At 37.0% G+C, this 23,599-nt stretch overlaps 1 protein-coding gene across 15 annotated transcripts in view; it reads right to left on the bottom strand.

Annotated features, from left to right (window-relative positions):
* RUNX1T1 (RUNX1 partner transcriptional co-repressor 1) overlaps positions 1-23,599 on the bottom strand; it is a 143,074-nt gene that overhangs the window by 103,478 nt on the left and 15,997 nt on the right. For 4 of the 15 annotated variants that reach the window (XM_027818390.3, XM_037892308.1, XM_037892309.2 and 1 more), the window contains one exon: positions 16,889-17,061. The exons of 7 other annotated variants lie outside the window; for them this stretch is intronic. In XM_027818390.3, coding sequence (XP_027674191.1) covers positions 16,889-16,976 — 88 coding nt within the window. In that variant the 5' untranslated portion in view covers positions 16,977-17,061. Of the gene's footprint in view, positions 1-712; positions 4,261-16,888; positions 17,062-23,449; positions 23,537-23,599 lie in introns of those variants that run through there. 4 more of the 15 variants (XM_037892311.2, XM_037892310.1, XM_027818409.3 and 1 more) reach the window with 3 other exon arrangements.

Below are 23,599 nucleotides of genomic sequence, written 5' to 3'. Positions count from 1 at the left end.
ATAAAAAAACTCAAACAATTCACCCTGTATAGAAGCAATATTTTCACTGGCAACAACACTTATCAATTAGACAAGTAGTCTAAAGATCCAACGATAATATTTTTGTGAGGAAATTGACATACTAAGATTTTCAGTTCCACGACGGTTTCACTAATTCAGCAGAATCTGTAAGATTGTTTAATTATTATATTATTATTAATAACGTATTTCAATTTTTGGCTGGTGACAGCTAAGAACTGTGATTTATGGCAAGACTGAGATCATTTGTTTTCTAAATCTTCTTCACTTCTCTAGCATAAACAGCTTTGCAAAGAGATTATTCCCAGTGTACACCCATAATCTAAAGTTATATCTACACATAAAATGTTTGCAGATTACAAGATACAGCTGACAGTCATGAAAACCAGACTGAAGCTGTATTTCTTCTCACTAAAATTATACCCCCCATACACACCTGCACCAACAAATAGGGTGACTTTCTACTATTCCTATCCCCATTCAATGTAGCATCCAATATTACTGTACATAGTATCTTTGATAGTTTCCACACACAAATTCCCCTCCCCCAACGTTCACACACCACAATTAATATCTACAGTCTCTCCATATAAGCTGGTACAAATCACCCTGTAGAAATTATTTTTATATACAATCAAAATATAATAAGTGTTCTCCCATTTAAATAAAAAGAGCTGTAATAATTTTAACTCACCAGGCATCCTTGAATAAAATATACACTGTAAATGGCTCTCTCCTAAAAGCAAGCTTATTTAGGGCTCAGTGCCTCCTGTTCTGGAATGAGCACAGAAAAGCGAGGAGGGCCATCAGAACTGGCTGTGGCAGCATAGCTGGAGGCAGGATGCTAGGCGCGTGCGTTTGCCAGGCAAAGACAGATGGAGAGCTGACACTCTGTATTGCACTTGGAGCAGAAATGTGAATGATGACAGGAGCACATGTGGCCTTGAACCCAGCCCTGTCTCTTCAGGCAGAACAATGACAGGGATGTGTGTGCAAATTATCACAACCCCAGCTCCCCTCAGCTGACTCCTCTTACTCTACCTTTCACAGCAAGTTCCAGAGGACCAAAGAATAGAAAGTAAAATGCAGAGTGATAAGATGAACACTGAATTATTCATTTTTTTCTTTAAAAGTTAACCCTTTCTTTAACAGCAAGCAATTAAAGCAGAGCATCTATTAGAACCAGTTCTCCTCAAAAAGTGGAAAACATGTTCTCATTTATTATTTTAACAGCCATACTTTTGAACGCCATAAGACCATGGTTGTTTATTTAGTTGGAAATTCAAAATATGTAAGAAGATATATTTAAAGATTTTTTTCTTTTCCTTTTTTCCTTCATCTAATTGTGCCATTTTATCACAGTGAACAGAGTATCAAAATCATTCCCTTTGTCAGCTTCTCAGTAGTATGTATAAAATAGAACACACTTAGAAGCAGACCACTTTTATTTTACTACAGTGCTTTTAACCCCCTGGGATTCCTGCATTGATATGCTCCAAACATTTGCAGCTACTCTCCTTTACCTTGCATGGTGATCCATGGGGGATGAAAACAAAATCTTCCCTGTAAAGCTTTTTCAAAAGCTAAACAATCATGTCCTCCTGATTTCTGAACACCCCTTAAATGTTTATCCTTCACATGAATAACATATGCCTGGCTAGGTTCAATGCACTCTTCCCTATTAAGCTTTAATGGACACCATGATACATAAAACTACAAGTCTTTGTTATAGTGCTTTATCTAAAGCTGGCTATTTTCCTCTCAGCAGTCCCTCTTTAGTCCTTTGTAAAACATCCTTGCCTCATAGGAGAAACATACGCCTGACACATGCCTTCTGTAGCACATTTAGGCTTATATAAGATTCCAAGCACAAGGGAAATCTGTTTTTTCAAAAACTCTCCTCCAATTTAATACTTGCAAAATCTTCACTGTTTTACTAACAAAAACGTTTACAGCAAATCATTAAACACATGCTTTCCTTTGCCTTTTCAATGAATGTTCAAATTCCATACAGATACCAAAAAACCAAAAGATTCCATTCAGAATCTTCAGAAACTGTATTCTTTTAATATGAAAGATTCATAAAGACAAGAGTCTTTATATGTTTAATGTATGCAGTCCCTTGATTTCCCTTCATATCTTCTGCCTCTACTACGCAGAAACAATCGTGCTTCCAGGCCTTCCTTTTCCTTCCTTTAGCTGCCACAAAGCGCTGATAAAATCTATTTTGGAACATAGAAAAATCCTAACAGCCTTTCCATCTCTGGTTCCCTCTGCCCATGAATATTTACTACTAAAAAATAAAAAGTGTCATTTTTGAGAAATACGTCAGAAAAATAGAACTTTTAATGGCACCTAAAGCAGCACCCATAAGCCTTTCTTCAACTAGTGAAGCCCCAAATTAAAAATGTTTAATAAACAAATTCATAGTGATTACTTTGTTCTGTCACTAATACCATAATGCATCCTATTTATGAGACCAATCTTTTTGTTCATCTTACTCAGACGACAGTTGTAATGAGGTTCTGTATAATGGATTTCAATGTATTTGAGAGCCAAGCATAAACACTTTTATGAGAGATGGCTTTATGGGGGAAGGGAAGAAGTGGCAGGGGGAGAGTAATAATCAATTAAGTCTATGCCAGAGAGGACTTTAAAGAACTTGGCATTATTTTTGTTTTATTTAGTGCCCTGTTTAAAAACTAGTCAGTCTGCATCTGTTGGTTTTAAAAATTCTGTATTCTACATGAAGGAGAAAACATTTTCACAGTTGGAAATGCAACCTTTCATCAACATAGGTGCAGACAGAATCAGCTTTAAAATAGAAAGTAATGTGTCAAAGGTGCAATGCATTTTAATAAAACTGAATGATATTCCATTTTAAAAGTCAGTCTTAATATCAGTACACTGTAAATCTCCAAACCATGGCTCACAAAATTGAACTTCCATATGCAGTGTGATTATGCATCTTTTCTATGTGTAAAAAGGCTTTTTAAGCTGTTATCTGACTACAGTAATTGCCATTTAAATTGATCCACGTCAACAAAACCCGAATCCCTGGAGATTCTCACCTAGAAGTCTGTTCGTGGAAGGGGCTAACAGAATGCCTGTGCATCTGAGACTACTTCAGCATTTTCTCAAGCAGCCAGCTGCATGAATAGTTTTTCCCCCCTCATTATTTAATACACTGAGGCAGGCTGCAACCCATTTGGCAGTCCTCCTTGAATAAATATTCCTGGATATGTTTTTTCTTTTTCTTTTTTTTTTAATGCAGACATTTAAAGATTGCTGTAACAATTTTTGCACACTTCTAAAAATGTAATAGGGCCAAAACGTGTAACAAAGATGGACAGTCAATGCCAACATAATTCTGTAAAACGTTTTTCAATCCCTGCTTGTTTCATGCAGAAGAGAAAAAGTGTGTAGGGTAATTTTTGCATATGAACAAGTCTGCTGCATCTTAGAATCTGGACAATGCATAATACCAAAATGAAAGGATACAAAGAAATAGTGAGAATCAGAATTTAGAAGAAGATTAATTTCAGTCAGTTTCTTTACCTTATGATACAGCTTCTTAGCTGATACTGTGAAAACTAACGCTTTACTCTGCAATCATTCAAACAGTTTACAAAATAATTTTGAATGATCTGATACCCATCTGCAAAATTAACAACTGTAGGTGCTGCAAAGGTAGTCTCCAAACCCAGATACTTGCAAAAATAGATTTACACTGGACTGCAGAAAGTTCTTACTGTATTGTATTACTCAAGTGAAAAACACACTCTTTTCTAAGGCATTACAGTTTTAAAGTAGAGATTATCTTTTGCTTAAACCTGATTTACCAACAGGGACTAGAAGTCCACTGAAATGTATCTGTAGTTAATGAAAACTCTTTATTAACAGTGAAGGAAGAATCTGACTCAAAGCTTTTCTGCAGGACTTCTCAACTTCCCTCTCTACTTATAGCAGACTGTTGTGATACATTGTGACTTCACACAGTGGGTATTAAGTGAGTTAATTCAAAGGAGCTGAAACCTCATTGATCCTAATTGAAAGCAATACACCCAACCAAATAGTTTTCTACCCCATCTGCTCTGGCCTGCCACCAGCTATTCAATACAAGAGAATTAATAGTTTCAGATATTCTAACTGACCCAATAAAGGCACTCATTTAAGCAGGACTGCATTAACAAAGTGAAAAACCAAGGGCAAAATGGGTTCAAATGGAGCATTTTACTCCTAGTTGGCTTTAACAAAGCTGAATAATGCTTATTCTGACTTTTTATGTGCAAGACTTGATAAACTGAATAAGAAGGCACTCAATGATCAGTCAACGAGCATTGATGAATGGTCATTAGGACCCCCCCTAATCTCAGGGAAGGCCATTCCATAAAGTGGCACACCAGCTTGAAAGGGCGGACTCACTAATGTCCAGATTTCTCCACTTGCTTGTTCCACTTTCACTTTCAGACCACTGGCCACCAAATGAGGCTGACATATTGGAAAATAATCTTTTATGGATGAGTGGTAAATAAAAATGGAAGCATTAACTGAGCTTTAAAATTCAAATCTGCTAGTTCTGTCAGACCTCCCGCCCCCCCGTCCCCCCGCCAAAGGTTTTGATTTTCCACCCAGCTGGAAGCTATTAGTGTTTTCTTAAGGCAACCCACTGACAGGACAAACCCACCTAATGTGTGAGCTGTAGGGCTGGGGGGAAACTCTTTCTATATGCTTTCCCAATTTTACTGTACATAAGTTTGACAGCAACTGAATAAACACACCTTGATATAAAGACACATGTTAATTTCTTGCTGCAAGTGAATGTTCTCTAATATTTCATACAACCACAAACCCTGTACTATGTTGTATTAACTTCATAGTGTGAGCTTTTTGTATAATAGAAATCTGTATCTTCCATCATTCTAAGTATTCCAAAAACACACAGAGGCCCCAAAGGATCAACCCCCCTCCCCCCACAAATTTTAATCTTGATAAGAATGTCATCTCCCTCTACACCTAAACCCTTGAAAAAAAAGTTACTTCTTTTCTTGCAAACATTATTAAAATATTGCAGTATGGTATGTGATTATCTGTAACAGCAGCTCTGAATACAAGTGTCACAAACCACTTGCCAGATAACGCCAAGACATTTCCCTAAACATTTCCTGATTGGCAAAGCTTTGTGAGCTTCTTAAAATAGTTCAGTGGGATCTTTAAAATATGTCTAGCTTGGTGAAATGACAACCAAAGGGGGATTTGATAACCATCTACACAAACTGTTGAAGGATGCACATACCAGGCTGAGAGAGAAGTTGTTTAGGTTGTCTAAAAGGGAGTAGGAATAATGTGATGAAACTAATTAAAGGAACATTTAAGAGAGAGAGAGAGAGAGAGAGAGAGGGAGAGTACACGCATGTGCACACATGAAGAATCTTAACAGCAAGGTGTTTTAGACCCAAGGAAATTGGAAGCCACATAATTCCAGTGTTCTAATGAGAAAGTAGACCTATTAATAGCATTTCAGATCATCTGATAGGGAAGGGCAACCTTGGCTGTGGGATAGACTTGACCAGTGGTTTTCAAACTTTTTTTCATTTGTGGACCCCTAAAAAATTTCAAATCGAGGTGCAGACCCCTTTGGAAATCTTGAAAACCACTGGACTAGACAATATGTGTCTTTTCCATCTGTATTGTTTTATTGTTCTTCAATCAAAATAGACACTGGTTATAGAGTAAGAACCAAATTCAGCAATGGTGTATGTGAGCACAACTCCCACTGGCTTTCAAGCTGAATCTGATGTTAAGTTCTAAAACAGTGGAAGTAAATTCAAATCAAATCTAGAAGAGCAATACTACAGAAAAAGATAACAGACCTAAGTTTCATTGCCAAACATAGGCCCCAATTCTCCAAATACTTCTGAATATGTGTGACTTTACTCACCCTTAACTTTAACGAGAGTACTCAAGAGAACGGCCACGTGCATATGTACATTTTTGCAGCTTTGTGGCCATTACAAAATGTCACATGAACATTTTGTGAAACAAATCATTTGCTGTGAAATATGTAACACAAATCAGAACTAAGACTAATTTTTTAATTGTCATCATGCATGTTAAGAAAAAAATACTGCACAGTTTATGAATGAATTTCTCTTTTGGCTCTATTCAGTTATTTCTGAAAGGATGCAACAAAATACCATGATTGTATTTCATATATAAAGAAACAGAGAAAAATAATATGTTCCTTCCACCTAACCAATGCAGTGTGCATGATAATAACTAGTGCTTCTACACTGGGATCATATTTTGTGACCTCAATATAAGCTTTCAAGCTATTTGCGGCTTTCTGATTTGAAGCTCAAAATGGTTTGACTTTGGTGGTGAAACTCCTCCTCCTGCAGTGTATTAACCCTCATTTTGACCTCTAATCAATGTCTTTTCATGTATAAGGTTTTCATGATAAAGAAAATGTGAGAGAATATTTGTGTATGAAAAGAGTGTATCTAACCACTGGCGAGAAATTCAATTCTTACTTTTTTCTTTGTAACATAGCTCAGTATTTGTGACACTAAGTAAACATATTTTATTCATTTGACAAGGACTGTAACATTATATTAAAAACTTTTGTTTCAAAGTCACCACCTCCCCATTTTGACTGATGGCGAGTTAGTTTTGTTAAAACGCAAGGGTGATAGCATATGCTCCAATGAACTTTCCCTCCTCTCAGCACCAGAGACAAAAACCTGCAGCTCTGCTCTGCACTGGCAGCCATCTGGACAGCTTTCTCTCAATGCCTGCCCCACATCACACTGCAGGCAAAATTTCAGGGCTCTAGAGCTCTGTGGAGCTATTCATGACATACCAATTTCACATTTTCTGCTTGTTTGCTTGCAACAGTAAATGCTAATGAGGACTATGAATGACATTTTTAAAGACAATAAAAAGGTCTCCAAATCCCTTGCATATGGAGACACTGTTTTCTAAACTTCACCTTCTGTTAGGGAGCTATTACACTCTAAAGGAAAAAAATAACCTAAGGAGAACAATGAGATGATCAAAGCATAACGGAGTCCTTAAGAATTCCAAAGAAAACAATGTTTGTAAGCTAGGTTAATGAAAGACAGATTTTATGCCAATGTACAGTAATAACACTTCAGTGCAGTAACTATCCCTTTCGATAGCTCTGCTACTTCTTATCACAAGGGCTCATTAATTATTGTCTCTTTGCAGGAAAAAAAACAACTTTCAGATATCCTGCAAAACCTCAAAAGCCAGACATTTGGATTTTTTTTAATTGCTAATCAGTAGATGACTCTGAGAGTAAACTGTTATCATTAATTGGGTTGAAATGCTATGCTTTCATAGAGATTAATGTAATGACTAAGCATGGTCAAGATAAATATCTGGTTCTAATGTTTTCTTTCCCAGATCTGCCTTTTACAGTGTTGTTATTAATACACATTAAAAAGTTTTCTTACTTTTGTGTAATCTGTTTTACATTTAATTGAAGACTGTCTCCTTATCATTAACAAGGAGCAAAACACTTTCAAGAAAATCCACCAGGTGGAGCAAATACACAGCAATACAAAACCCTTAAAATTATTTATGATCATATTGCCACTTCCAAGAAGAAAAAAATGTTTTATGAAAATCCCCACCACCACCTTTCTCACCCCTCCTTTGTAGATATATTGATTAATTTGCACTAATTTTCTACATTAACAAACATGTGCAAGCTCTGCTCAGAAGGCCTTAGTACAAAACTATGCATTACAATGTAGTTGTAGCTGTGCTGGTTTCAGGATATTAGCGAGACAAGGTGGATGAGGTAATATATTTTATTGGACCAACTTCTGTTTATGAGAGAGACAAGCTTTTGAACCACAAAGAGCTCTTCTTCAGCTCTGTGTAAGCTCAAAAGCTTGTCTCTCTCACCAACAGAAGCTGGTCCAATAAGGTATTACCTCACCCACTTTGACTCTTCTATTGTGTTACAGGTCAGTTTCAGCAAGAATTTGCAAACCACCATATATACACCCCAGGCACAACACAAGCACACACACACACACACACACTGCGTATTTTCACTGCAGAACCCAAGTGTTATACGACTGTATACAAAAGACACTACATTAGAATAGTGTTAAGATTGTAACAAATTGATCAATATAAAGAAATTCAAAGTAAGTTACCTCGTGGCCTCAAAACTATTCCATTGTGCATAGATTGTGGCGGTTCTTAGACCAGTCAGACTAGCATGTCATTTTACGTACTAGATGTATGGTAGTTCCAGGAAAAGATTTTGTAGAGTGTGTCAGCGTTCACCGAGTATTGCCTTTTCTCTGTGTGTCATATTAATTGGATTATCTAGAGTAGGGGCTCCCAAACTTTTTGATATGGTGGACCAAGTCTTAGCAGAGGAGTTGTCATGATCTGCCTTTCCCATTTATAATCAGTGTTCCACTGGTAACTACCATAATTTCTTACATGGAAAAGTAATATAAGCAAAGCGATATATTTTTAGCTTCTTCTAAATGCAGTTTAGCAGCTGGGAGCAACGAGAGTAACCAGTAACTGTGACCAACCAGACCACCAATGATGCATGGACCACAATTTGGAGAGCTCTGATCTGGGCAAGGCTTACTGTCAGTGACTCATAGGAAAGCATGTTTTTAGTGGGACAAATTTCCTTTTACTTTTCTTGTATCTTCCATCTCTCTGGTCCAAAGACTAAGTATGTGAAACAGTCCTTGGGAGAGAGAGAGAGAGAGACAGAGAATGGAAATAATTCTGGAATCCAGTGGTTAGGGCTCCCACCTGGGAGGCAGGAGACCCAAATTCAATCCCCCTGGACCAATCAGTCTTTCATTATTTATCCACAGTGGAACAGCTTCAACATGTCAGAATATCCCACAGCTCAGATAGGGAACACTCCTCAGAGGTAGGAGACCCTTATTCAAATCCTTTCTCCCCCTCTGGCAGAGGAATCAAACCTGGATCTCCCACATCCCAGGCAAGTGTTCTAACTGCTGAGCTAAAAGTTATAAGGTGAGTGGCTCCACCTCTGGCTGGATTTTGATTTGGACCCCGTCCAGTAGATGCCCTCTGAGCACACCTGCTAGACTGGGCCATGCACGCAAGTGAGGTGGCAAATTAGGTCCCCTGGTTTGTGAGTCACTCCAGGACTTAGACAGCAGATAGGAATCTAGACACTTAGAAGGGGACAGCAGGGCACATGCCCAGAGGCAGATACATAGGCACCTAGGGAACTTTTACTCTGAAAAATTTAGGCTCAAGTGAGTTTATGGGCCTACAGGGTTCAGCAGGAGTTTTGTGATCGCAGTGGAGCCAAAACTGGGTTTAGGTGCCTAAATACTTTTGTGGATCCCATCCTTTTCCTCTCTTTGACAAACACTTCTAGGGTCTAATGTTATATGTGCTATCAGCAAAGGTAAACTTGTATTAAATACTAGAAGTACTATAAGATCTAACAACTGGGCTAACATCTTGGGCCAAATACTGTGCCAACTTAACTTCTACAGACATGCACAATGGAGAGAGTTAGCACAGAATTTGGCCTCTGGTAAGTAGCGCTATTAGTGATATCTAATGGGACAATACAACACACTCTCTCCTGGGGATGTAAAGGACTGTGGTCTCTGCGTATGTTGCAGCCTAAGATGACTCCTATCTTAGTCTTTTGTGTTAACTTCCTTAATTTTTGTTTCTTTGATATGGGGTAGAAGAGACAGTGGTTCAAATATTACATCTAGATAAAATCAGATGACTGTGATGTGCTCTACATGGGGCTATATTGTGGCCACTGAGAAACAGAAGCAAGATCTAAACCTACAGGTGATTATTAAGTGGAGTCCCATACAATTTACACCAATTTACAGCAATTAAATCACGAGGTGATCTGAACTGATTGTCAGTAAGTGTCCAAGTACAATTCAAGATGCTTGTTTTAACATATAAAGCCCTAAATGGCTTGGGACTTGCTATCTAAGAGACCTTTCTCTATGTAATACTGCCACAGCTAAGATCAGCAGAGGCACTCAAGCAGGAGTCCCTGGATTTAAAATATAGAAAGCTGTTTTAAGGACATTCTCTCTGAGATGCTCTTTGAATATGGGCAGTGACTAAGGCCTACTTTTTCCTCCCCAATCTTTCAGGTGTAGTGGGGAAGGGGTTATGATTATTTTCATTGTGCCTTTGATGCAGAAGTTTTATTGTATTACTTGATATGCTGGTGTGCATTTATTTGTTGTAATGGGATGAGCAGATGATTGTGCTATTATACTGTGAACTTTAAACTAGAAAGGTGTTTGTTTAGGTTTTATAAATAGATAGAAATAAAATTTACATATCCATATAAACACACATACTTTCAAATATACCACAGGAACATCATAGTTACAATAGAGTACAACAGCTCCATTTTTAATCACGTAGATGCATACAACCCAATTCTTATTTACACTTAGGCTCCTTTACAACACCCTGACAGAGTAAAGAGGCCTTCAACTGGCTGTAAGTGTAACTCACATCAACTTTAAAGCCCATTACACTGCCATAGCAATGTAAGTGGACCTTAGTGTAAATAAGAATTATGAACCTGATTCTCAAAGTGAGGGATTATGTACATATTTTAGAGCTCTTCAGAACATGATTATCGATCTGATATACTGTAACAGCTCTTTTGTTACAGTCTCTCCTGCAAATCCTTCTTAGATGGAGGATTAGTGACACAATAGATCATAATGACTCTTTTGGTCCCATTACACTATCATTTACTTGCAGCTGTGTATGCGCACTGAAGGCTACGTTTTCCTCTGGATGAATCACGTAAATCCCCTTCATGCTAATGGGAGTTTATGCATGTGCATCAAGAGCACAGTATGCCTTTAAATTTGCATGAAGAAGTCCTAATGAAATACTTGGAAAAAATAAATTATTGCACAGGCAATTTCCACCCCACTCACCAAAATATCCAAATGTCACTAGCCCACGAAAGAGCTGGATCCTGCTGTCCCTATGCAGGAAAACTCCCATTGACGGAAGGTGTGCAAAGAGTAAAAGACTAAAAATCCTGGAAAATGTCAGTGTAATAAAATGAAGGCATGGTGAAGTTACAGGAGTAGAGAAAAGACATCTGAAACCACAAAGATTTCTTTGGACTTAGTGCTGCTCACACCCATATAAATCCATGGAAATCACTTAAGTTAAACCAGAACAAATAAGAGCAGATTCATGCCCTCTGTATTTCTTTCCACTTCTGTCTTAAACAGTAGTTTATATATCTATTTATATTTACATTTTAAGCCTGCTCGACTGCAAGTATGTATGCTATATGTATTGCTCTGGCAACTTTTCATAACCATGGGCCAACACCTTACTCATGCAAATAGTCCTATTAAAGGGCTTGACCCTGACATCCTTATTCATATTGAATAGGGCCTAAGGCCCTGATCTGGCAAACGCTTAAGTTTCAGCATGTTCCTAGATATTTGCAGGATCAGGACCTACTCCAAGGGTAGCTACACTGAAATCAATGGGACAACTCATAGGGTAAAGCTACTACTAAGTACGGGTAAGGACAGTAGGAACTAGCCCAAAGTTATTGTATTGTATTGTAAATGGAACACTAAGTTAGAACTCCTAGAAAAATTATGAATTTTAAGAATGGAAGTGCTGACAGACTCTCACCATTGCTCTGACATGCACCATTAAATATCCTGCTTTATTTTATTTCTCACATGGAATAAAACTAATGCAGCAAAGTACTTTGGAGATGAAAAGCTCAATGTGTTAAATATTCTTATTGAATTAATAAGATGGCTAGTGCAAAGATTTTTAACATTCTCAATGTTTTTTTTATTTATTTTATGGCACAAGCCCCATTCAAATTATTGTGCTGCTCTTCCAAGGATTTCAGTTCAAAAACATAATTTTTTAAATAAGTTAAGTAAAGGAAAAAAAAATCTAGGCAAAAAGGAAAATAATGAAAACCCAGACATGAATGAGTTAACATTTTGTTGTTATTGTTGTAGTCAGCATTACACCAATGCCAGAATTTTAAGGGAAAGACAGAAAAGAGCCAATTTTTTTAAATCTTTTTTTTAAAAAATCAGGCCTATCTGTCAGAGTGTTGTCCAGGCTGGGAGAACAGCACCGGCAGGAACCTCAAATTCCTGACCAAACCCTCTTCCACACAATGCCTCCTGAATGAAAGGAACCCAGGCCTGGCAGAGATAGCCTGCTGTCAGGAACCAGCCCTGACGTTTGTGGACAGACAGGGCTGGCCTTGCAGGATGTCAGAGCAACAAACTGCTGTTCGAGATACTGGATTTTCACACACTCTCAGCCTGGATGTTTTGCTCTTCAGGTAATTAAACAAGGAAGCAGGGCTGATGTGTACGAGTCTGACCCCGGTGCTGTGGCTCCATGGTTCTGCATATCAACTTCCGCAAGAACTGCCTGGAGCATCAACAGAATCTTCTACTCTCTCTCTCTCTTTCCCACCCCCACCCTGCAATGCCAAGCTCTACAACGAGTCCTCTCTGGTAATGTGTGCTGCTGTCTTCTTTTTTTTCTAATTAAGGAAGACTAAATTACTTGTACAGTCCCACCAGCCTTGCTGCCGCCTTTAAAAAAAAAAAAGGTAAAGAAATGGTTACTTTCCGATTGATATCCCCATGCCTTTTATACATAATTGTAACAGCAGCAGAAGGTAGATAATATGCTCAACTATGTGCCCAAAGGGGGAGGGAAGGAACCCTATAGGTATATGTTTTTATTGGGCTCATCATCCTAATTAAAATTACTTTTGAAAAGTGAGTGTTTTGTGATTTGCCCAACCATTGTTCAATATTTTAAAAATGAAGTTATTGTAATTTAATCATCATTGCTGGGGATGTTTTAGTTTGAGAACATGTGATAAATCATATAGAGCTGTAAACTAGAAAAATGGCTCCATATTTTCACTCTTTCCTCCCCAAAGAATTTAAAATCTGGAGTTATTGGCTAATAATTTCTAAATTGCTTGCTGTAATAAACACAGAGATTGCTTTGTGACTGAACTAATTTCTATGATTTTAAAATAATGCTGACACAAAATGATTTTAAAAGATGCATAACATATTCCTGCTTCTTTTGAAAATCCATAGACCAGAATATTGGCTGAAAGACAGGGACCAAAAGAGAGGAATACAAAAACATGCCTGCTTGTCTGTGTTGAACACAAAGAACATTAAATGAAAACAACTGGCATGCTGCCAAATTCCTATAGAGGCAAAGAGATTCAAATAAATTGATTTCACGCATCACACTGACCTGGGATCAGTGAGCAGTGGTACAATACACTCAGAGCTCCATGTGGGGCAAGCCCATTAATGTTATCAGAGCCCTAGTATATTACCAGGAGAGAAAGAAAAACAAAACAAAACAAAACCCCTCTGCAAACTCAGAAAATCTTTTTGAAAAAAGAACTTGAAATCACTTTGTTTCAATTATTAGTAAAGATATAAATTTGTGAAAGCAAACAGTCTGCACCTTAGAGATTACTGAAAATATATCTCTTTCAAATTAGAATTTCTATGAAAAGCCATTTTTATATTACTCACATATACAGTAAATGCACTCAGACATACATGCTGAACTTATGCTATATATATTTTTACATACACACATTCTCTACCCTTCCTACTTCTAATCATCGTTGCCCTCAAAATTAAATTCTTCTCTTTGAGTTTCCTCTTTTCCCCTCTTCCCTCCAATGTTTTATATAGATTATTGGCTATTTTCTTTGTACTTCAAAAGCTGGATTCCTGCCCACTACCTTCTTATTGGCTCAGAAAGTAAGCTGAACAGAATGGTCACCATTTACAACTGTTCTATCAACCTGACCTATAGAAAAAATGTATGTTTGGAAGTCATGAGCAGTGATTTTCTGTAAACACACACACACACACACACACACACTCACTCAAAAATGACCCATTAGCAATCTGACTTTCTTATGATGAGTGAAATAACCCATGTGTGCTCTTGTCATCCATCTTTGTTTTTCATTAAGATCTCCTACACTGCAATCAAGAATAATGCCAACAAGCCACAGGTGTGCACCACATGAACAGATGAAAATCTGATTGTAAGGGGTGTGATGATGGTTCTCTATCTATAATACATTCATCCCAAGGTACTCTACATCTGTTATATGTTAAAGGCTTTTTATTTAAATTGTAGCCTTAGAGAGATTTATGCAGGCAAGCAACTACTACTTTAAAGGGCAAAATAAATAATTACATAAATAAAAGACAGTGAAGTAGCAAAACCAAGGGTGAGGATGCATGCTTATCACAAATGAAAGGAGTTTAGTGTAATAAGAAAAATATAAAAGGAATGGAAGCCATTTAGGAGGTTAACTTGACTCCACCATCTTTTTATTTTGTCTTTATTAGCTATTGGTACCAACCAATAAGTGAAATATTTTGCTTTATAACGTTGACATTATTACCAAGGTTATTGCAGACAGACCAGCAGGAATTGGTCCCTGGCCCATCTCTATTTTTCATGAGCAACCAGATGAAGTCTATACCCTTCAACATTCCATCTGAAAAGGCAATGTCTTCCAACTTTAATGGGTATTAAATACATTTGTGAAACTGGGATGAAGGTGGCTAGATACATTGCCATTTTGGGGCAAAGTTATCCAGAGAAAGATGATATAAGGTCATTATTAGATTTCAGAAGACATATGATTCCATTCTCGGCCAACTTCTTAATTTGTTCAGCAAAATTTAAACTGAGAATTTACTGGAAGTTTAAGGTCACTGGCCAAAATTTTCAAATTAAAGTGCCTACAGTTAGGCACATACATGTGTATTTAGCAACCTTGCTTTCAGCAGCTGATGAGCATCCCAGCTCTTACAGAGATCTAATAATGCTAACCACCAATCAATGTGCCTCTTATCTAAGTAGCTACAGAGCAGCTTATTCATGAAAGACTTTAGTATTCACACATTAAGACCATGTCTATATTAGAAAGTTGTATACTTAAAGCAGTACAACACCCCCTAGAGTAGATGCAGTTATATCCAGTTGCATATGTATTGAGGTACTGTATACCAGGTTAACTATACTGTATGGAAAGGCGAATAAGCTACACTGGTATAAAATGACTTTATATTGACATAAATGCATACACACTAGGAGTTGTACTGGTGGCCTGACTTGACCCGTGGCTAAGGAGGTTAATATCACATCCTCCCCATCCAATCAGAACACTTCATTGGCATAAAGCAACATCATTCAGGCTTTATGAGGATGACGTAAACTTCAGCCACACCACTATGTAGCAACAACAGGAATGAAGCACATTAGAAGGCAAGGCAGAATGCATGTAGTACATTTCCATTTCTCCTACCTGTGCTGTATTAGCAATAAACCACAAGAAGCTACCCATTAGAATGCTACTGTGGTATACTTCAGGCATGAAGCTCCTTAATTTTACATATAATTTGTTTTTAAAAATCCTTTATAAAAAACAATATTGGAGGAAGATGTATGCAAAGTACTGTTCCACTATGAAAAAAGTCCATAACAGAAAGATAAGAGAGAAAATAGTGGGGAAAACCTTTTCACAGTAGAAACATAGCAGTAAAAACATATAATATATATGGGAGGAGAAACCCTGGTAGAGGGGAAATAATTCTTCCTCCAAAGCTAGCTATGGGAATCAGGAGTACAGAGAAGCAGCTTGCTTGCTTAGGACTGACCTAGGAATTAGAATTTAGTTTAGAATCCCAATTCTGTTTTTTAAATTATTTTAAAGGGTGCATTTACCCCAGTGCACAAAGCCCACACCAACTCTCCACACTATCTAGGGTTTAAAGTGGTGATGATGGTCTTCTGTTGGCCCTCTGAACGGTGATGAATTTCACAAAGGATTACAGCTGTGGTAATGGGGTAGAGGAGAGCGGAGATGCAAAGTGACATAATAGGATTTAGCTGCATTTAAAACTAAAGCGTCTAAGACTTGAAACCAATGAGCGTTGACCCTATGGACTGCAGGATTTAGGCCTATGCTTGTTGTATACTATACTTTTACACCATCTCCTTGAACAAAGAAAGGCTCCCATTCTGAAAAGCTTACCTGTTTACCCAGAATTATTTAAATTCCATTTAATAAATATTTTGTTATTCTGCTGTCTAGACAACTGTTTCAGAAAATACCATTTCTTACTTACAATAAACACTGGAATTGTGATATAGCTTTCACACTTTAACTCCAAGTTTTGTTTTACACATATCAGATTTTTTAAGTACACCAAGAAGCACTCCATGACAGAAACAGAAAACTATCCAGACTCAATATCTTTTTATTCAAATCTATCACGTATTCCCTCTGTGACGTATTTGCCTAATACCCTGTCTACACCATAAATATATCCATGTCCGCAAACCTGGTTACAGTTGCCACTTCCCCGGTTTTCAAACATTGTTCCAATTCATAATGTTGATGGGACCTTAACCATGCTTCACAACCTGGCTAAAGCCATGCTGGTAACCAGATTAGGGGATACCCATATTGTATAACTGTTTTCCAGAGGTGTCTGAATTTGTAGAATGGACAGGGCCTTAGGAAAGTGCAATGCTGACTTATTTTTCCATTTGTCCTGGATTCTTCTCTGATGATATTAAAACACAGTCACGAATATGAAACATGAAATCTGATTAAGGCTTTTTGGAGGCTCATATGGGGCTGTAAGGGGAAATTTCTTTTTTTAATTACAGTTTACAAGGCAAGCTACGGTAATTAAAAATAGGTATGTAAATTATAAAAATCAAATATTTATCTTTTCCTTACCTTGACAAAATTCAAAGTTCCCTTTTTTCCGGCAGTCACCTATCACTAAACTCAGTGCTCTCCAAGTGTTTCTTTTGACAGATATCATTCTCCACCAATCGCTCTGCTAATTTCCTCTCTCCTTTTCTGACTGGGACAGATATTATGTTCACCAGCCCAGAGATCAATCTTTTCTATTGACAACAACAAATGAAAAAAAAAGAAGCACATATCACAGCCAGTTTGAAGCACCACACCCCTTTATTTGCATAACAGCAGGACTTTTTTTAAAGGAACAGAAATAAATGCTGTCATTCTAAGGCAATCATTACCCACATTTTCTCAGATAAATAAGGAAGTACTTTCAAATTTTATTAATTATTTGTAGAAAAGCTGTTTTATAAGTTAACACTTTACAACAGTCCATGCCATAGATAGTAATCAAACAAAGAACGAATGCAGTCTACATGTCAGCATCTCATCCCTAACTCATTTCTCAAAAAGGTGTTTCTACTATATTTCATATAAAATAATAATATATACTTTACCTGGTCCAATAGATGCACTACAGAATCACCTCTAAACTAATGTGCTATGTATTATGACCTTTACATTACACACAACACTGTTGTCTCTTCTTATGAGCAAACAAATTCCAAATAATGGGAGATCAAAAGTCATGCTCCTCCCACCTCTGAAAAACCACCCTAACTGCCTCAAAACTGGGCTACTAAAATACTTCATCATTAATATTCATCGATATTATAACAGGAAGATCTAGCATTGCTATAGTTAAGATTGTCAGCTTTTCCAAGACAGTGCTATGTTTTACAGGCCTTTCTAATTATGGTAGGACAGAAAGATTTTCAGAGTTAGGCACACACAATTACATGCATGCTTCAATTTGCATCTACAGATCAGGTATCTAAGGACATAAATTAGGCATGCATACAGGTCTGGGCACACCTACATGCAAGTAATTGAAAATCTGGCCCAGCATTTCTTCTGGCCTGGGCCCATTTTCAAATGATCAAATTCATATTTACACCGGAAATCATAACCACTTATATATATTTTTTAAAATCCTTACATTTTAAAGTTAAGACTTACAGAATGAAAAAGTTTACTATTTAAAGTACTTTCTTGAGTTTACACTCAATTTTGGTCTCAGTCCTTGTCATAAATATAAAGGGAAGGGTAAACCCCTTTAAAATCCCTCCTGGCCAGAGGAAAAATCCTCTCACCTGTAAAGGGTTAAGAAGCTAAAGGTAACCTCGCTGGCACCTGACCAAAATGACCAATGAGGAGACAAGACACTTTCAAAAGCTGGGAGGAGGGAGAGAAACAAAGGGTCTGTGTGTCTGTTGGTATGCTGCTTTGCTGGGGATAGAACAGGAATGGAGTCTTAGAACTTTTAGTAAGTAATCTAGCTAGGTATGCGTTAGATTATGATTTCTTTAAATGGCTGAGAAAAGAATTGTGCTGAATAGAATGACTATTTCTGTCTGTGTGTCTTTTTTGTAACTTAAGGTTTTGCCTAGAGGGATTCTCTATGTTTTGAATCTAATTACCCTGTAAGGTACCTACCATCCTAATTTTACAGGGGTGATTCCTTTACTCCTATTTACTTCTATTTCTATTAAAAGTCTTCTTGTAAGAAAACTGAATGCTTTTTCATTGTTCTCAGATCCAAGGGTTTGGGTCTGTGGTCACCTATGCAAATTGGTGAGGATTTTTACCAAACCTTTCCCAGGAAGTGGGGTGCAAGGGTTGGGAGGATTTTGGGGGGAAAGACGTGTCCAAACTACGTTTCCCAGTAAACCCAGTTAGAGTTTGGTGGTGGCAGTGGTTATTCCAAGGACAAAGGATAAAATTAATTTGTACCTTGGGGAAGTTTTAACCTAAGCTGGTAAAAGTAAGCTTAGGAGATTTTCATGCAGGTCCCCACATCTGTACCCTAGAGTTCAGAGTGGGGGAGGAACCTTGACAGTCCTCCAGCCAAACTTCTATTGATTTCAATTAAAATTACAATGAAATGTCAGGACAGCATGACTTAGGGTGACCAGATGTCCCGATTTTATAGGGACAGTCCCGATTTTTGGGTCTTTTTCTTATATAGGCTCCTATTACCACCCAACCCCTGTCCCGATTTTTCACACTTTCTGTCTAGTCACCCTAGCAGTACTAGACCCAAATTTTGTCAACTGTTAAGCTTTAGATGTAGCATTTTGACACTGGCATTTTGAAAATGACCACTGAAGTATGGCTAGGGTATTCAGTTTGCATGTAGTAATTGCTTCTACATAAAGATGTTTATTGCTATTTACCAAACTCTGCACTTGTTACCATATTTACCTAAGAGGCAATAAAAGTTCCCTTTTTATCTGTCCTCTAACATTAATTGTATGCTTTTTAAAAATGATCCTTAATATAAAACACCTTGCATTTCCATGAGTGTATACAATATTATACGTGAGGTTTTTTTAAATGAACACTTAGGGCCTGATTCTGACACTCTTGCTCATACTGAGGAGTATTTTACTGAGCAAGAAGTCCTATTGATTTCACTGAGATTGTTCAAGATATAAGGTTCTACTCAGCATAAGGACAGAAAAATCTGGCCTGTAGTAAGGGATACATATAAAAACTTACTCTGAATAATATTATTGCCTAATAGAACTCCAAGATAACAGCTTGAAGGGTTATCTTTAATCCAAGTTATAGTGCTAGTGTCTAAGTATTTCAGTAAATATAATATGGAAGATCATACACACTTTACAGAGAGACTTTTGTAATTACATAGGCAGACTACAACTGTTTAGGAAGATATTTCTGCATCCATCACCTAAATCTGGATTTATGGCAGACTTGAAGCATTAATCTCATATTTTGTATTTAACAATACTACAATTAATCTTTTACCATCTTTCTACTAATCTTGCCCCAATAAACATGTTCAAATATGTTCATTTAGGCAACATATATCATTTTATTTGAATCTACTGAATATAGTGTATTCCTTTTCATCAAGTAGGGGGGGAAATTTTTTTAAAAAAATTCTTGCTGCATAAAACAATGTATTTTGAGTTTCTTCCTTTTAAAAATCATATCCTCTCATCCTATCTTTTAAAAATGTTTTATCTTCCTACTAGTTCTCTGTTCCGTCCCCTTGCACACTCTTTGTATGTGCTACACTTTCCAAAGTGATAATAGTATTCTGATAAATCTATGGTATGGTTATATATGTTGTTACTTTTTGCTTCCTAATTTATAAACTCTTGTTGCTAGAATGTACATACAAAGTGTTCTGAAAGCTAAATTCCACTCAAAGCAGAATGCCTCAAACAATTTGTAGTCCTACAAGACTGTTATTAAAAAGGCTCAACATGTTGTATTACCATGGAAATTGTGGAAAACATACATTCCCAAACAAATATTACTTTTTCTCAATGGTATGAAGTAATGAAAACCACATGTGTAAATCTGCGATCCGTGCAGTAGTTCAAGCTGCAGCTAATACAAAATACAGAGAGTGAACTCTGCCATATAAAGGATTCTTGTTACAGAAATATAATGTGAAAACCAGATGCAGACAGAAAACCTTAATCACAGATGGGAATGTAATCACTGGCATACAGAATACTTTTTTGATCAGTGTTAACCATATGCGAAATGTATTTATTTTCTAAGGAATGCAATAACTTGAGAGAGCCTTCTATATGAATTCGGTTAACCTCATATTCACAATGCTTTTATCTTACTCCCTTCTCCCCTCAATATATAAGCTGAGCCAAAGTTTTAAGAGGAAGAGTCATTGGCCCTGGCAAATCATTTTTGTATCAGTTTATCTTTCAAAAATTTAATAGGATGTAAAGACTACACATATCAGAATCAACCTCAAAAGAAATCAAATGCAGTTACCCATTGCTGTATTTCTCAGTTATTGCCAGAAATCCCTTCATCACCTAAGTACACTTCGCCAGAGGATTATATCACCATTTGGTTAAATTTTTCCTTGAGCATAATTTGTAGTTCTTCAGCAATGCAGCAATAAAACCCTTTTTTAAAATCAGCTTGGTTTTCAAATCAAAGCTGAACTCCCTATTCTGATTAATCTCCTTCCCTCTTTATAACAAGTAAACAGTTGCAAAAAAAAAAGCTGTGGTGTCATCAGATTAAAAAGTAAGTTTCCACTTGAAGCACGTGGCCTTTATTCTAATTATAGGACAGCATGATATAATGGTGAGGTGCTGAGCACCCCCAACTCTCACTGACCTCAGTGGAGTCCGTGGGAGTTCAAAGCCACTCCGCATTTGGCACGATCTGCCTATATACTGCTAAAGTTGTTAATTTACATCGTGTCCATTATGTGGCCTAAGACTCAGATGATATCCTATCCTGTAACTGCTGGATGAGGATAAAGCTGCCAACCTGTTGGGTTTTATTGCTAGTGAACTCAAAAAGCAATTTCTGTTCAACTATCAAAGAAGATGCAAATACTATAATTTTGTGCACTTTTCATTCAAAAATATGTAAATATATTTTAAATTAGGTTCACCTCTCAGGCTCTTAACATGTTGCCAGTACAACCTAGTGTTACAAAGGTTTAGCACTCGTGAGCTATATCATGGAATGTCAATCCTATATATAGTTTGTCATCTGGTGCAGGTTAATTTCATTTTCCTAGATAGTAATTTAAAATTGGTCATTACATTGGACTGCAAACTAAAGACCAATATAAGAATGAATTGCAAGTTTTAAAATATTTTAGAAATGGCTTCAAGAAAATAAAAAAAGAAGTAAAAGGTCAATGAGTTCTAGCACCTTTGTCTTAGTGCTAACTCCCATTAGCCTTAGCCTAGGTTAGATATGTACATCAAGGGGAGGACAGACTCTTAAGGTATTCTGTCACAGGACTCATGGATTCTACCATGGTTTAACCTAAGGTGCCCCACAAAACATTTCCACTCAAGTTCTTCAAAGATATTTCTTGTAATGTTCATACCCCCTATGTGAAGCTTAAAATAAGCTGTTTTCTATGCTCATATAACTGGCTTTTTTTATTAGAATACTGTACTTTCTACAGATTTTATGTATTCTTCAGGTAAAAGGTGCACTTAAAAAAAAATCCTGCCTATTTGACATTTTGTTTTGGAGGAAATGCTAATCAAAACCTTTTTTCCCGACAATGTGCAGCATTCTACTTCCAAAGCAAAAACGATATATATTTGAACGTGGTATACTTGACTTACTTCAGAACAATTATGCTTAAATTATTAACAGTCCCTCTCAGACTTTGACCAGATATATATTTTAATTTGCACAATTTATATAGTAAAGGATGCAGGATATATTTAAATAGGAAAATACAGCCTCCCAGCTGTAAAACAGTTCCATGTAATAAAACACGGAGAGAACACCATGAAAGCTCTTGTTTTGTGTAATTTGTGTGTGTGTGTGTCGGTCTGTGTCTTTTTTCCTCATCTAATTTCATCTGCGAGAGACTGTCCCTAGAGAACAAGAGAAGAGAGAACCAATTATATCCAGAGGCTGGTTTCTCCAAAATGAAGGCATCTGTTCCATGCCAATGACTTCCACATGGAAGAAAAACAGAACTTTGAAGGCATCTGTGTTCCTGGTTGACAGTCACAGATCTTAGGGTTTACAGTAATTGCCCAGCTGCAAACATGATTTGGTTGCTGCTGTTGTCAGCTGATCTCATCATACGCAAAAAAGAAGAAAGCTTAAGTCTTCTTTAAAAAAAAAAAAAAAAAAAAATCAGTTCCTCTATAGTACCCTGACATGTCTTTCCCTTTTGATGAAGGTACCTTTAATGGTGAACGTGATTTTCTCGGTAGAAATTAGTTGTAATGAGTTTCTTAATAAAGACGGGAAATTATTTTATTGTGCAAGTTTTCTGCCTAGAGATATTATTTTTAGGTAAAATTGTTACTATAAGGTGTACATTACTTACTAGCAATTCAGTGTGGTATCTTATAGGCATTATTCAGAGAGCAACATGGTTCACCAGCTGCTTAATCCTGAATCTGACCTTTTTCAGATAAACAGTCCCATTGAAAACAACGGGACTGCTCTCCTGAGTAAGGGCCCTGGGATTGCACATGGAATTCATATGGCAGAAATAACTAATGTGATCTTCATAATTCAAATCGCATCACTTTCAATGAGAGTGGACACTTTATAAAAGAAAAAATATATAACACAATGTACTGGTGGTTCAGAACCATGCTATATTGCAATGGGCCTTTATGTATATGACATTATGACACCTTCTGACATTTTCAGTCATATATTTGAGCTCGTATACACACAATTCCTGCTACTCTTCACTGTTAAAAACTGAAGTAATAGCTAACAAAAGCTTTATCAAGGGCAGCTAGCTTCAGGCAGACATGTCCATTTTGAAATATCAAGACCTTTACCAATTCTCCAAAGGCAGACAGCACAGCACTGAACCCCACTTTAGGATCTAAGGACACTAATATTGCAGTTGCAATGAAAATAGTGAAACTTGAATATCAGAAGTATAAAATATATTTACATACTGTAAACTACACTTACCATATAATAAGGATCATGGCTCCAGGAAATGTTTAAAGCACCAGGGAAGAAATGTTCCTTCCTTTCCTTCAAGATGTTCTTACAGTCCTGGAACAAAAAAATTCCACCTGTCCTGTATGATGGAAGCGCCTTGCTTTGTCTTTCTTCCTT

Source organism: Chelonia mydas, chromosome 2 (assembly GCF_015237465.2).
Source record: "Chelonia mydas isolate rCheMyd1 chromosome 2, rCheMyd1.pri.v2, whole genome shotgun sequence".
Taxonomy (NCBI): Eukaryota; Metazoa; Chordata; order Testudines; family Cheloniidae; genus Chelonia; species Chelonia mydas.
The sequence above is the reverse complement of the archived record's forward strand: the minus strand, read 5'-3'. Positions and strand labels throughout refer to the sequence as shown.